Raw genomic sequence first — 15,741 nt, forward strand, 5'->3', positions numbered from 1 at the left:
GAGTCGATACACGAGTAATCCAGTTCAATCTCATTAGATGGCGATGAAACGAGTTTTGGGATATTTAAAATATACCCAAGACTTTTCTTTGCACTACAATAATTATCCTACGGTGATTGAGGGATACTATGATGCAAATTAAATTACCGGTTCAACTGATTCTAAATCCACAAGTGGATATGTATTCACTATTAGTGGAGGAGTGGTATCTTGGAAGTCGTCCAAACAAACTTGTATTGCTCTCTCTACAATGGAGGCTGAGTTTATAACCTTAGATAGAGCGGTGAGGAAGCTGAATGGATCCGAAATTTAAATGGAAGATATTCCATTTTGGCCCAAATCGTTGGCACCAATATGAATACATTGCGATAGTCAAGCGGAAATTGGAAGGGTTGGGAGCGTTATGTATAACGATAAATCTCGTCATATACGACGAAGACATAAAACCGTTAGGAAACTACTTTCTAGGGGAATTATCATAATTGAATACATAAATTCAAGCAATAATGTGTGAGATCCACTTATAAAAGGCCTAACTAGAGAGGTAGTTGAAAGATCATCAAGGGGAATGAGACTATGGCCGAGAACAAGTCATTGTGGCGGTAACTCTACCTAGAAGACTGGAGATCCCAAGATCTAGGTTCAAGGAGATCAAACAAAGTCATTTATGATGGTTCAGCATTGTCAATTAAATGTTTTGGTCCATTCTCGTGATGAGACCATGTTTAATACCAAGGACAAAACATTGGCTTTTTAATGGTTTCTAAATTTGATATGGGGTATAACAAAGAGTGTATCTACGGGATGACACGTTTAGGAATTACCTATGTAAGTGTGAAGTGTTAACCGCTTCAAGGAAAATTTTGCAAGGCCAGTTCTTTACGCAATTATGAAATCAGGCAGTGTTCATGGCTGAAATGAACACAACAATGAGAACCAAAGACGATTAAGGGTTGATTGTGTGACTTATGGTTGTCTAGGTATACACTAAAGTTCGACGGTTCAAAGATATCAAATCTATCGATTGATCAAGTATATCAGACATAAGTTCACTAATGGAAGTTCAAAGGGAAACCTACTTATTGAGATGCGATTAATCCTTGCTTGTAAATCACACAAATTTTCATGCATATTTCCATGATATATTCATTCCCCATTTATGTGGGGGATTGTTGGATTTTAAGCTTGTTAGAGCTTAAAAATAGAGTGAATGGTAAATGGAAGGAAAAATAATTTTTTTGAATTTTTCTCTTTGACAAAGGGACATTGTCCCATATTGGTGGAGGAAAAGAGTTTTGATTGGGGAGGGGGTGTGGGTGTGTGTGTGTGTGTGTGTGTGTGTATATATATATATATATATATATATATATATATATATATATATAATTGCACTTCTTCTAGCTCTTAAAGAGTTGAGAAGAAGGCAAGCCTCACGCCGCCGTCGTCATCGCTCGCTTGGCTTTGGTTTCGGCTTCGGATTCAGATTTGGATTTGATCAAATTATCTAATTGATTGATTAATTTTTTGGACCAAATTTAATTATTTATATTAACACAATATTATTTAATCCAAATTAGACTGTTTCTGTAATGGTAATTTAATTTTTCCTGCATTTTAATTTTTCCGTTATAATTTGAATTTGGCAGTTTGCGTAAATGACCGTTTTATAAAATAACCATTTTGAGTTGTAGCCTTACATGAAGAGTTGCAACTATTCGGTATTACCCAACATTTTGGCTATAAATACATGACCTCTCCTTCGGATTTTCCTAACGAAAATTCTGATTTCTCCTTCTTCCTTCTGCATTATTTTTAACAGAAAGAAAGCAGTAAGTGTGATTTGCTACTGATCTTTGAGTTCGTTGGTCACTAGGGTTTGAAGTATCGCTACACCAGTGAGGGTAATCCGTTCTATCCTGGGAGAAAATAATCCTAAACCTCGGGTACTAGGAGGGGATTAAGTTCCTTAAGGAAACACTATGAATTCAGTGGGCTCGGATTAATTCTATTCTTCTACATTTCTGGTTTTACATTATTTCTATTTTTGAATATATTTTCGAGCGCAGATTACTAACAATACTATGTTTAAAACTACAAAAAATTTAACATACTTTAGATATATACCGATAATTTTTATTTTCTTTTGTGTTATCTTTTTGGTTGTAACGGTATACTTTAGATATACATCGAATTCTTTTTTATTTTGTATAATCTTTTTGTCCAATCAACATCTATCTATATAAAATGAACGGAAAGGGCATAAAATGCCCATTTACTGACGGGCTAGCTCACCATTAAAAGTTGGTCTCTATTTTGCCCTTGCCGTGAACATATAGGCTCGTATATGTCCTGCATCACTAACAGAACACTCATAAATCCACGTGGAATAACATTTTGCATTTTAAAAATCTAAAATCATATATCCCCTAATTAAAAAAGCCACCAGGATATAAAAAATACCCACACCACTCTTTTTTTCCATACCACACCACTGCCCCACCCCCAATATTTACCTAATCCACTAAATTAATATGTTAACCCTTCGAATTACCTAAACCTGTTTAAAGGGCCGATTTGACCCGTTTTCGGACCGGCTCAGACCTGTAGTAACCCGAACCAGCCCGGACCGATAGTTAGGGGAGCGGGTGGGCTGGGTTAAGGGGGTTGGTCCGTGTAAAAAAATATTTTCGCTTAACCGGATCGGTCAAACCCGGTCAAGGAAAATCACTGTTGAACCGGTTAACCGGCCTGACCCGGTTCAACAGTGATTTTTTTTTTTTTAAAAAAAATTCATTTGACCGTTGGTAACGGTCAGCTTCCAATTTGACCGTTGCCCAACGGATATTTTGCAAGAATAGCCCTTTTTGGGCAATTATTTTAAAAAATAGCACTTTTAGTAATTACTAATTTAACCCTTTAAAAAACTATAAAGTATAAATAATCCCCCCCGCCCCACTCTTCTTCATTTCTTCACTCATATCTCATTTCTCAAACTCAAATTCTCAATTCAAGTTAAATCATGCCCCGTGATTCTAGAGTGCACTCATATGTTTGGGAACACTTTGAGGTGGTAGAAGAAAATGAAGAAGTTCACAAAGTAAAGTACAAGAACTGTGGTCGAGTCTTAAATCTTCGTCGAAAGTGGGAGGGCACAAGCTGTTTAAGGAGGCATATGAAGAGTTGTCTTGAGCGTCCTTCAAAAATTCATATTTAAGATTTTAAGTTGATTTGAGACAATTTGTGTTATTTTAAAACTATTAGACGTATTATGCTTAATGTTTTAGTTTATTAGATTAATTTGAAGTATTATTATGTAATGAAAATTTGTAATGAAACTATGAAAACCTTTGAATTTAACACTCCAGAAGATGGCCAAGAAGGTCATAATGATTATGAAGAACTTACTAAGACAATGCAAAATCATTGAAGTTCTAGATTTATATTAAATAATTAAACTTTGAATTTACTCTTTTTTCATTAATTTAGTTGTTGTTAAATGTAAACTTTAATTTGCAAATTCGAACTTGCAAATTATAAGTGCAATATTTTCCATCTTCATTGTATTCTATTATCTTAAATTCTTAATGAAATATTCAAATATAAGAATTTTAAAGTCTTTGCATCCTTTATTCAAATACTCTTTTTATAAGATTCTTTTTTTGTTTTATATTTTTACTTTAGTTATACAAAAAAAAAAACATAAACCCGGCCTGACCCCTTAGGCCGGGAACCGTTGCGGTTCAATTTTTGATCGGATGGGGCCGGACCTGTTAAGCTCGGTTTGTATAACCCGAAACCCGGCCCGGATTGGTGACCGGCCGGTCTTTTTTTTCTCAACCCGGCCCGGCACACCCGTTTGTCACCTTTAGTGTTACCTGAAGGAAAATGCTTACTTGAAGGATCTATTGGCTTTGTTGATGTCTACAACAAAGAGCATGGGAACTGCGGGGAGATGGTCCAAATAGTTTCAAGAAAATCTATTATTTCTTCACCCAATTGAAGAAGAAGAAGAAGCTCGGTGATGTTAGATTCAATAGGAGTATGGGCAATGGAAATTGGATGCAACAAGATAAAGGAAAAGCCATTTTTGATGAGGATGAGAATTCGGTGATTGGGTGTAAGAGAAGTCTGACTTGCAAGCACAAAAAAGACTCTACTTTGAATGGCTGGTGGATGATGAAAGAATACTTTCTTTCTGATTTTCTTGTTCGTCGGTTGAAATCTTGAATGGCTGGTGGATGATGAAAGAATACTTTCTTTCTGATTTTCTTGTTCGTCGGTTGAAATCCAGGTGCTTCGAATGGTGAAGAACTTTGCTTTCTTTCTTTCTTAGTGTTGTTATCTGATTGGGGATGGGGCAGGGGTGCGGTATGAAAAAAATGAGGGGTGGGGGTATTTTTTAAATTCAGATGGCATTTTTTAATTAGGGGGTATATGGTTTTAGATTTGTAAAATGCAAAATGTTATTCCACGTGGATTTATGAGTGCTTCGTTAGTGATGGAGGACATATACGAGCTCATTTGTTCACGGCAATGGAAGAATGGAGACTAACTTTTAACGGAGGGTTAGCTTGTCCTATTTTACATAGTAAAGGGACATTTTAGTCCCTTTTCCGTAAAATAAAATATTGGAAGCATCATTCATGACTACATTATTCTTGTTATAAAATAAAGACAGTAAAGTAAAGACAAATATAGAGAGAGATTGATATATTATTCGAACTTCAAACTTATGTACATAATGAACTGAAAACTCCTCTATTTATAGAAGAAAGGAAGCAACTGCGAGTCTTTTTAGGAAGCAGCTGCAAGGCTTTTCTTTAGCTGCTTGTAAGCTGTGTGCATGAGCTGCTTGCAACCTGCCTGTTTAATAAGAAGTTGCTGCAAATTATTTCATTGAGCTGCTTGCAACCTGCCTGCATCAGCTGCTTGTAGATAAATTTCAATAGAGTATTAAATGGATAATCTTCTTCGGGAAGATTATCTATAGCGGAGTAATAAATGGACATCCACAATATAATTATTTTTATAACACTCCCCATTGGATGTTCATTAAAAGGTATTGTGCCTCGTTAAAACCTTACTAGGAAAAAATCTTAGTGAAGGAAAAAGAGTACACATATTTAGTAATACGCATTGCTAGCTACCTCATTAAAAACCTTATAAGGAAAGCTCTGTGGGAAAAAATCTTAGTAAGGAAAAAAGAGTACATCACATATTTTACTCCCCCTGATGAAAACCTTGTTTCAAATATTTGAGTCTCCGCATCCCAATCTTATATACCATCTTCTCAAAAGTTGAAGTTGGTAAAGATTTAGTGAATAAATCTACCGGATTGTCACTTGAACGGATTTGTTGCACATCAATATCACCATTTCTCTGAAGATCGTGTGTGTAGAATAATTTTGGTGAAATGTGCTTCGTTCTATCTCCTTTTATAAATTCTCCCTTCAATTGGGCTATGCATGCAGTATTGTCTTCGTATAAAATTGTGGGTCTTTTCTCACATTTCAAACCATATTTTTCTCGAATAAAATAAATTATTGATCTCAACCATACGCATTCCCTACTTGCTTCATGAATAGCTATTATTTCAGCATGATTTGAAGAAGTAGCAACAATAGATTGCTTTGTGGAGCGCCATGATATGATAGTACCTCCACATGTAAACATGTATCCGGTTTGAGATCTAGCTTTATGGGGATTAGATAAATAACCTGCATCTGCATAACCAACAAGATCTGCACTATCTTTATTAGCATAAAACAAACCCATATCAAGAGTTCTCTTTAAATATCGCAATATATGCTTAATCTCGTTCCAATATCTCCGTGTAGGAGAAGAACTATATCTTGCTAGTAAATTAACAGAAAATGCTATGTCAGGCCTTGTAGCATTAGCAAGATATATTAGTGCACCAATTGCACTGAGATAGGGTACTTCGGAACCAAGGAGTTCCTCATCCTCTTTTGGGGGTCGGAACAAATCTTTATTCACTTCAAGTGATCGAACAACCATTGGTGTACTCAATGGGTGCGCTTTGTCCATGTAAAAGTGTTTTAAGATCCTTTTTGTATAGGCAGATTGATGGATAAAGATCCCATCTGCTAAATGTTCAATTTGCAGACCAAGACAAAGTTTTGTCTTTCCAAGATCTTTCATCTCAAATTCTTTCTTAAGATATTTAATTGCCTTTTGGAGCTCTTCTGGAGTTCCAACAAGATTTATGTCATCAACATAAACAACAAGTATAACAAATTCTGAAGCCATTTTCTTTATAAAAATACATGGACAAATAACATCATTTATGTAACCCTCTTTCAACAAATATTCACTGAGGCGATTGTACCACATGCGCCCAGATTGCTTTAAACCGTACAAAGATCTTTGTAATCTGATTGAGTACATTTTCCGAGATTTTGAATATGCTTCAGGCATTTTAAATCCTTCAGGGATTTCATGTAAATTTCATTATCAAGTGACCCGTACAGATAAGCTGTAACCACATCCATTAGATGTATTTCAAGCCTTTCACGTAAGGCTAAACTAATGAGATATCGAAATGTTATGGCATCCATAACTGGTAAATATATTTCTTAATAATTGACTCCAGGTCGTTGTGAGAATCCTTGTGCAACAAGGCGGGCCTTGTATCTTTCAACTTCATTTTTATCATTCCTTTTTCGCACAAAAACCCATTTATGACCAACTGGCTTTATACCAGCAGGTGTTTGGACTACTGGTCCAAAGACCTCTCTTTTAGCAAGTGACTTCAATTCCGATTGAATTGACTCTTGCCATTTTGGCCAATCAGATCTTTGTTGACATTCTTCGATAGATCGGGGTTCAAGATTCTCACTATCTTGCATAATGTTAAGTGCAACATTATATGCAAAAATATTATCCACCACTATTTCAGATCGATTTAAATTAATCTCATCACTAGTAGAACTTATTAAAAGTTCCTCACTCACTTGAATCTCGAGTTCATTGATTTCTTCAGGAATCTCAGAACTAATCAGATCTTGGGTCTCTTCAGGAGATCCCTTCATAATATCATTTTGATCATTTGTCGATTTTCTTTTTCTAGGATTTCGATCCTTAGAACCCAAAGGTCTACCACGCTTTAGATGTGCTTTAGGTTCACTAGCTCTCATGCTAGTAGATGGTCTTGCTGGGACATCAATTCGGATAGGCACATTCTCTGCAGGGATATGCGACTTAGTTATCCTTTTCAAATCAGTAAATGCGTCTGGCATTTGATTTGCTATATTATATAAATAGATGATCTTCTGGACCTCCTAATTACATATAGGGGTACGTGGATCAAAGTGAGATAATGATGAAACTTTTCACACAATTTCTCTTTTGATTTCCTTTTTATCTCCCCCTAATTGTGGGAAATTTGTTTCATCAAATCGACAATCTACAAATCGAGCAGTAAATAAATCTCCCGTCAATGGTTCAAGATAGCGAATAATAGAGGGTGATTCAAACCCAATATATATTCCTAACTTTCTTTGGGGGGCCATCTTATTGCGCTGTGGTGGTGCTACTAGCACATATACAGCACATTCAAAAATTCGTAGATGGACAATATTTGGTTCATGACCAAAAATTAATTGTGACGGAGAATATTTATTATAATGTGTTGGTCTGAGACGAATAAGTAATGCTGCGTGCAAGATAGCATGGCCCCAAAAAGTAGTGGGCAATTTTATTTTCATAAATAGTGGTCTTGCTATCAATTGCAGCCGTTTAATAAATGACTCTGCAAGGCCATTTTGAGTATCAACATAAGTTACATGATGTTCAAATTTTATTCCAACTGATAGACAGTAATTTTCAAAAGCTTGAGATGAGAATTCTCCAGCATTATCAAGGCGAATGGCCTTTATAGGATAATCTGGGAATTGTGCCCTTAATCGAATTATTTGGGCTAATAACTTTGCAAATGCCGGGTTGCGAGATGATTATAGGCACACATGAGACCATCTTGAAGATGCATCTATTAGGACCATAAAATATCTAAACAGCCCACTTGGTGGGTGAATAGGTCCACATATATCCCCATGTATACGTTCTAAAAAGGCAAGGGACTCAATGCTAACCTTCATTGGTGATGGTCTAGTGATCATTTTGCCTTGTAACAAGCATCACAAAAATATTCATCATTTGTAAGAAACTCTAGGTTCTTTAATGGATGCCCACTCGAATTTTCAGTAATTCGTCTCATCATTATTGATCCAGGATGGCCCAAACGGCTATGCCAAAGCACAAAAGTATTTGAATTAGTAAACTTCTGGTTTACGATAGAGTGTGCTTCAACTGTACTAATATTTGAATAGTATAAGCCAGAAGATAAAGTTGGTAACTTTTCTACAATGCATTTCTGGCCAGAAATATTCTTTGTAATGCAAAGATATTCCACGTTCATTTCATCTATTGTCTCAACATGATACCCATTTCGGCGGATATCTATAAAACTCAATAAGTTTCTTCGGGACCTGGAGGAGAATAATGCATTGTCTATAATAAGTTTTGTTCCCTTAGACAGAAATACAATAGCTCTTACAGAGCCTTCAATCAAACTTATATTACCATAAATTGTAAAAACATTTGCTTTTTCCTTATGCAAATAAGAAAAGTATTTCTGATCTTTGAATATGGCATGAGTTGTTCCACTATCAATTACACAAATATCTTCATGATTGGTCTTTGATCCAAACATAATTAGAGGATTATCCATATTCTTCAAAATGACATAAACAAAATAAATATGATAGTAAACATTATTATCAAAGCATAACTTTTATTTATGTACAACAATTACATAACCATATTATCTACTACAAACAATAAAAATTAAAATATTTATATTTCAACAAATTCACTACCGATCACATGACTTGTTTCTCCTTCTGGGAGTGCAAAATAATCAGTTACATCCAAATGCATGAAGTCTAAATTATCTTCAGAAATAAAATTTGCTTCAGCATTTTTCTCTGTCTTCTTTAGGGAGGCTTGATACAGCTCAACCAGGTGCTTTGGCGTACGACATGTACGTGACCAGTGTCATTTTCCTCCACATCTATAGCATGCATTTTCTGGCTTTGCTGCTTGCTCCGCTTCATGCTTTTGTTCCTTCCTTTTCCACTGCTGGTGGTGAGGAGGGTTCTTTAGTGCATTGTTATTACCACGATTAGAGTTTCCTTTCCGATCACGGCCATGACCACGACTGGGGCCACGTCCTCTTCCACGCTTAGCTTGGTGGTAGTTCGTCTCATTTACTTCGGGGAATGGACAAGAACCAGTAGGTCAGCTTTCATAGTTTTTCATTAATAGCCCATTATGTTGCTCGGCTACAAGAAGATGTGAGATAAGTTCAGAATACTTTTTGAATCTCATCTTTCGATATTGCTGCTGCAGGAGTATATTCGAGGCATGAAAAGTGGTGAAAGTTTTCTCCAATATATCATGATCAGTAATATTATCACTACATAGTTTCAATTGGAAAATAATTCTGAACATAGCAGAATTATACTCACTGATAGATTTAAAATCTTGTAGCCTTAGATGAGTCCAATCATAATGTGCCTGTGAAAGAACGACCATCTTCAGGTGGTCATATCTATCTTTCAAATTATTGCACAGTATGACTGGATCTTTAACAGTAAGATATTCTATTTTCAGGCCCTCATCAAGGTGATAGCGTAGGAATATTATTGCTTTGGCACGGTCTTGATTTGATGCCTGATTTTTATCTTTGATGGTGCCTGCCAGACCCATCGCATCAAGATGAATTTCGGCATCAATCACCCAAGACATGTAGCTTTTGCCCGATATATCCAGGGCTACAAACTCAAGTTTAGAAAGATTTGACATTATTTAGAAAAAAAAAGTTCGTACGTCTGATACTTTCAAAGTATTTTCTCGAGATGGCAGAGTCTCGTGCTGATAACGTGTTATAAAATAAAGACAGTAAAGTAAAGACAAGTATAGAGAGAGATTGATATATTATTCAAACTTCAAGCTTATGTACATAATGAACTGAAAACTCCTCTATTTATAGAAGAAAGGAAGCAGCTGCGAGGCTTTTCAGGAAGCAGCTGCAAGGCTTTTCTTTAGCTGCTTGTAAGTTGTCTGCATGAGCTGCTTGCAACCTGTCTGTTTAATAAGAAGCTGCTGCAAATCATTTCATTGAGCTACTTGCAACCTGTCTGCATCAGTTGCTTGTAGATAAACTTCAACAGAGTATTAAATAAATAATCTTATTCAGGAAGATTATCTATAGCAAAGTAATAAATGAACATCCACAATATAATTATTTTTTCATAACAATTCTTTTAGATTTAGATAGCAATGAATATTGTTGCGCGTATATTACCGCACATGTAGACTGCCACTAATCACTATACGCGAATATTCATAAATCATATACGCGTTACCGACGAAGAACAATTCCAAAACCATTACTTCCATTTCAAGAATTTAATACTTATTCTAAAGTTCCTCATCACCATCTTCCCACTTTCCTTTCTTTACTTTAATTAATTAATTTCCACTATATAAAAGACTTCAACTCCCACGCAAGATTCACAAAACTGAAATATCTCTAAATCTGTCCAAATCTCATCTTGTTTAATTAGAGTAATAAATTTACTAAACAACAAATGGCAGGAACAAGTAGTTATCCTCCTCAGATTGCTATGCCGCCGGCAGGAACTCAGGTTGCAATTATAAGCCCACAGTTCTGTGCTCCATATCCAGTTGATTTGAACATCGTGAGGAAACTGATGACCTTGTCTGAAGGTAGTTTCGGAGTTACCGATGTCAACGGCAACATCATTTTTAAGGTCAAAGGCAAGCTGTTTAGCCTTCGGGATCGCAGAGTTTTGCTTGATGCTGCTGGCAACCCTCTTGTCACTTTCCAACAAAAGGTTATCCTTCTTCTTAACTAAATTTCCTTTAAGTTCTATGCAGTGTATATACTATAAAAAAATATTTACACAATCATATCATAGTTACATATAAATTTAGTTTTTATGATAAAAATTGGTAACCTGTTGGAAATAATTAACTTGATAAAGTAGGTATTACTATTGATCAGTTGCGGATTTATCATGTATTTTACACGTGAATTCGATAGTTGTTCAAACTTAGTATTTATATTAAGAAATTGACTTAATATTTATAAATATTTGACCGTTAACCCAATTATTATCGTATATTAATTTTGAGGTTACTATAGTTGCTATACATTCAAATCCGAGATTCGCCTCTATTACTAATAATGTAAAATTCGTTATGCTCTCGGTGGATATATATAACTTAAGTCCTTTACATTTTCCTTAATTCGTGTTCATAGTATTTGTATGTTCTAGGCTTCTAGCTTAGTAAGATTCCAATTAGTAGTTTTTATTTGTGGTATAATTGATTTTTTCCCTTTTCACTAACACTACTATGCCATATATATCTATTGAATTCATTTAGTTGATGCGATCCGTAGAGCAAAGTATTTGCATCTGTTCTTAGTAGTTTCTCAAATTAGGTCATATCCTCTCCTTGTAGAAAATGTCAAATAACCTAAAACTAAGAAGCTTGTTCAGTAGTCAGGTTTAGTCAAATTAAAGGGTATGATCTGGTATCTTATTTTCAATAAAAACTTACTCGCACTTGGTATTTTTACCAAATCATGCATATTTACCATGGTTAATTAATAAACTAAGGTGAGAATATGTATTACTTAACAATGATTAAGTGATAAGACTCTATGTGAAGACATATGTATTGGATTGATGTAAAAACTTGTTGCAGGTAGGTTTTTACGCTTATTCTCCGTCCTTCATTTCCTTACGCGTACGACAGGTAAAACAAAATCATGAGAACTTGTTATTTCTGTTCTCTGGACATTAGACAGTTACAACCAATTTAGTCCTTCATTTCTGATGAAAGGGTGATGATTTACCATTATTAACCTTTGTTGTACCAATTTTTCCTAGATTTATATATCGGGGATTCAGGAAATCTAACTACTATTAAGAAATAAGCAGTAATATCGGGTCTCATTAACATTTATGCCACTTTATTTCCAATGTAGCCTCTGCTTATGATACAGATACAGAAGAAAATAGTTGTGAGACCTTCACTTTTACCATAGATAGACCAAAAAGAATGACCATATCCGCCTGTGTCGATATAATTTTGCGTATTGTAAGAAATTTGCATCTAAGCAAAGGAATCCCTCTTGACATTTATTCATTTTCCTTTTTCTATTTTGCATTTCAGATGTTGACTGCCCATAGGAGATGGCAAGTATACCGCGGAGAGAGCACCGATACAACAAATTTTCTTTTTAGTGTAAAGAAGTCTTCGCTTCTTCAGTTCAAAACCAAATTGGACGTGTTCTTGGCTCACAACACAAAAGAAGACGTTTGCGATTTCAGAATTGAAGGAAGCTGGTTTGAAAGATCTTGTGCTATCTATGCTGGAAATACAAATACCATAATTGCACAAATGCATAGGAAACACACTGCTCAAAGCATATTGCTTGGGAAAGACAATTTTGGTGTTACTGTGTATCCGAACGTGGATTATGCTTTCGTAGTCGCTCTGGTTGTGATTCTGGAGGAGATCAACGAGGATAGATCGGGTGAAGACTAAGATTATCACAAGCGTTGCCAATGTCTGATATTTGTGTAAATCAGTTTGGCTTTTGATTATGACTTGATTGTCAGATTTGCCTGTGTAGATAAGGGTGTAAATCTGTTTTGTTTGCTAACTTTCGCCATAAAGATTACTGATTGTAATATTTTGTGTTTGCATAAAGTGCTCATAGCGGCACTTCATTCTGTAATAATAAGTTAATATATTTCCTTTTGGAACAAAAAGATGAGGGTGTTTTAACTCTTGTAGTACTGTTATGTTATTATTGCAGTTCCTCCACGAAAAAGTTGTCATATTAGCTAAAACTATTGCCACGTAAACATGGTCAACTGTAAGAGACGTTTGTTAATGGTAATTCGGTCTAAGTAGATGTGTTAAAATAGGAAACTCTGTAAGTTTGGTAGCCTTTTTACCTCTGCACACTACTAAAAATCTGTGTAAATTCGTCCACCAAAACCGACCAAAATCGGTCGGAAATTGATAAAAATCGATCAATTTTCGATCGCTTATAATTAGTCGGAAAAATGATGGTCGCTAACGTGTACCGACCGAAGTTGGTCGAAAATTTCAAAGCGTTGACTGACTGTCAAACTTCAATTTCCGACCGAATTCGGGTCGATATCAATTAAATTTTTTATTATTATTTTCAAATACCGACCGAAATCGGTCGGAATTTTTTTTAAAAATAATTTTATTTAAATAAATAATTATTTTTAAGTTGTAGTAAATTGTTAATTTTTTAAAAAATAAATAAATATAAATTCATAATTTTCGACCGAATTCGGTCGGAAATTTCAAAAAACTAGAGATATCATTTGAAATTTCTGACCGAATTCGGTCGGAAATTATGAATTTCTGGGCAAAAAAATCTAATTTCCGACCGATTTCGGTCAGTTTTCTGGGTAAAAACTAGGTAGAAAATGCCTGCTTTTAAGCTACACCACCTGTCAATTACAACCAATATCCATCCTATGATGGCAGCATTACATTGCTGCCATTCAACCATAATTAATCAACAACAACAATTAACTAACAAAAATAATTAACTAACACTAACAACCATTATCTAACAACGCTAATAACAACCACAACAACAACGCCAACCACAACAACAACTATACAAATGTTCAATAACAAAATAATATCAACAATACAATCATCATTCAAAACTAGTCTCAACTAAATATTGACAAGTTTAATACTTTGTTTAGCAATACACACCATTCAATGAGTGTTTTATATTGCATCATCTCCATCTTCACTACTACAGCCTTCATCGTCGGCATGGTTCGAAGGATCACGACGAGAAGGATTAGTACATGGGGAAGGCTCATGAGACCGGAGAATGGGGAAAATACCACTAGCAAGAAGATTGGCCAACTGACCTTGAAGGAGATTAAATTGTCCGTCCCTCTTTTCTAACTGAACTTGAAGGCTACCAAATTGTTCATCTCTCTTTTGTTCTCTAGTCTTTGTCTCTTTAAGCTCTGTTGTCAGCTTTGCGATCTTCTGTTCCATAGACGAGATAGTCGACCTATCAATTACCTCGCCTTGGGCGGAAGTCCCTATACCTTGCAATCCAGCCCTGTAGCGCCGCAATGATTTCTCTGGAAGGCCGTATGCTATCCCCTTTTTAGGATCACCGACAACATCCAACCATATCCTCTGCGCTTCTTCGTTTGTAAGGGGTGGTCGCTCGCCTTGCTCATTCGGTGGCAAGCTCTGAGTGTACTCCTCCACATTAATCTTGTAGCGACCTTTTATTTAGAAGATAGAAAATTATTAACTATATAATATTATAAACATTTATAGTAGTTATGAAACTTACATATGCAGTCTCTGCCCTGTCCTCGACCCATCTAGTTGGATCTGTCGGCGCCTTCTTCTTCTTCCGGATGTGAGTCTCCATGAAGAACTCATCATGAGTCATCTTCCTCCTATATTTTTTTTCCTACAAATATAATAAAACGTGTTAATTAAATTAACATATATAAATATAGTTCGTTAAAAATAGATGTAAATATTTTAATGAATTACCAGTAGTCTCCTCGTAGCCCCCATACTCCTTGTACCCATACAGTGCAAGGAGCCATCCTTCTCAGATGCTCGGGCCTTCTTTCCCAGTTCACTCTTCTTCTCGAATTTCTCGGTGGTCCAATACCTCTGCAGATCCTCCCATAAATGCGGTAGAACCCATGAAGACTTCTTGTTAACCTTTCGAGCGGAGGAGAAGGAATCAGATAGTCTCTTACGGCATTTGTACTCCCAATCTGCACAAATTTCATGGTTATACTGTTCCTCCCAGGCACACTTAGTCTGCAAATAAAGTATGTAACGTTAGATGAAAATATTGTTAATATAATGCTTAAATAGATAATAATTGTATTAAAACCTTAAATTGGTTGAACATTTATTGCACGAGATCCGGTGAAAAGTCACTCCAAGTCGGATAGGGTGCATTATACAACCGGCCAAGAATTTCAGTAATTGTCTTTGTAACCTGATGATTAGGTATGAACCCGCAACATAGCAATTACATTAAATAAACAAGAGTAGCTATTATAATTCAGCAAAAATAAAGAAGTAATACATCTTAAATTAAGTACTATTTAATATTTAATTAATTTTTCAATTGGTATAATATCCTAAATTAAATATATATACTGTTATATACTCTCTCCGTTTTAATTTATGTGAAACTATTTCCTTTTTAGTCACTGCCAAAAAGAATGACTTCTTTCCTTATTTGGAAATAATTTACCTTTATGCAATGATTTATAGCCACACAAAATATATGTGCATCATTTTACACCACAAGTTCAAAAATCTTCTCTCTTTTCTTAAACTCCGTGCCCAGTCAAATGGATTCACATAAATTGAAACGGAGGGAGTATATATTTAACAATATAAATTATTATATATATAATACATTATAGTGTATATATACATTTTAAGATATATATATATATATATATATATATATATATATATATATATATATATATATATATATATTCGATATTAAATATTGAATATTAAAATTTAGGATCTTAAATCAATTAAATATTATGTACA

At 35.0% G+C, this 15,741-nt stretch overlaps 1 protein-coding gene across 2 annotated transcripts; it reads left to right on the forward strand.

Annotated features, from left to right (window-relative positions):
• The first annotated feature begins 10,464 nt into the window (after positions 1 to 10,464).
• Positions 10,465 to 12,890, forward strand: LOC104094903 (protein LURP-one-related 10-like). Of its 2 annotated transcripts, XM_033655790.2 has the most exons (3): positions 10,504 to 10,940; positions 11,818 to 11,868; positions 12,289 to 12,890. In XM_033655790.2, the coding sequence occupies exons 1-3, from the start codon at positions 10,674 to 10,676 to the stop codon at positions 12,661 to 12,663; spliced, it is 693 nt and encodes a 230-aa protein (XP_033511681.1). In that variant the 5' UTR covers positions 10,504 to 10,673; the 3' UTR covers positions 12,664 to 12,890. The 2 variants fall into 2 exon arrangements, with proteins under 2 accessions (XP_009599218.1, XP_033511681.1); XM_009600923.4 differs by lacking the exon at positions 11,818 to 11,868 and having other exon boundaries at positions 10,465 to 10,940.
• Positions 12,891 to 15,741: the final 2,851 nt, after the last annotated feature.

This window comes from Nicotiana tomentosiformis, chromosome 2, assembly GCF_000390325.3.
Source record: "Nicotiana tomentosiformis chromosome 2, ASM39032v3, whole genome shotgun sequence".
In the NCBI taxonomy this organism is placed as follows: Eukaryota; Viridiplantae; Streptophyta; class Magnoliopsida; order Solanales; family Solanaceae; genus Nicotiana; species Nicotiana tomentosiformis.

Excerpts from the sequence above, each read along its gene's own strand:
- LOC104094903 (XM_033655790.2), top strand. The coding sequence starts at position 10,674 with ATGGCAGGAACAAGTAGTTATCCTCCTCAGATTGCTATGCCGCCGGCA. Across the intron at positions 10,941-11,817 it reads TTGTCACTTTCCAACAAAAG|GTAGGTTTTTACGCTTATTC; the intron begins GTTATCCTTCTT and ends AACTTGTTGCAG. Across the intron at positions 11,869-12,288 it reads TTTCCTTACGCGTACGACAG|ATGTTGACTGCCCATAGGAG; the intron begins GTAAAACAAAAT and ends TTTGCATTTCAG.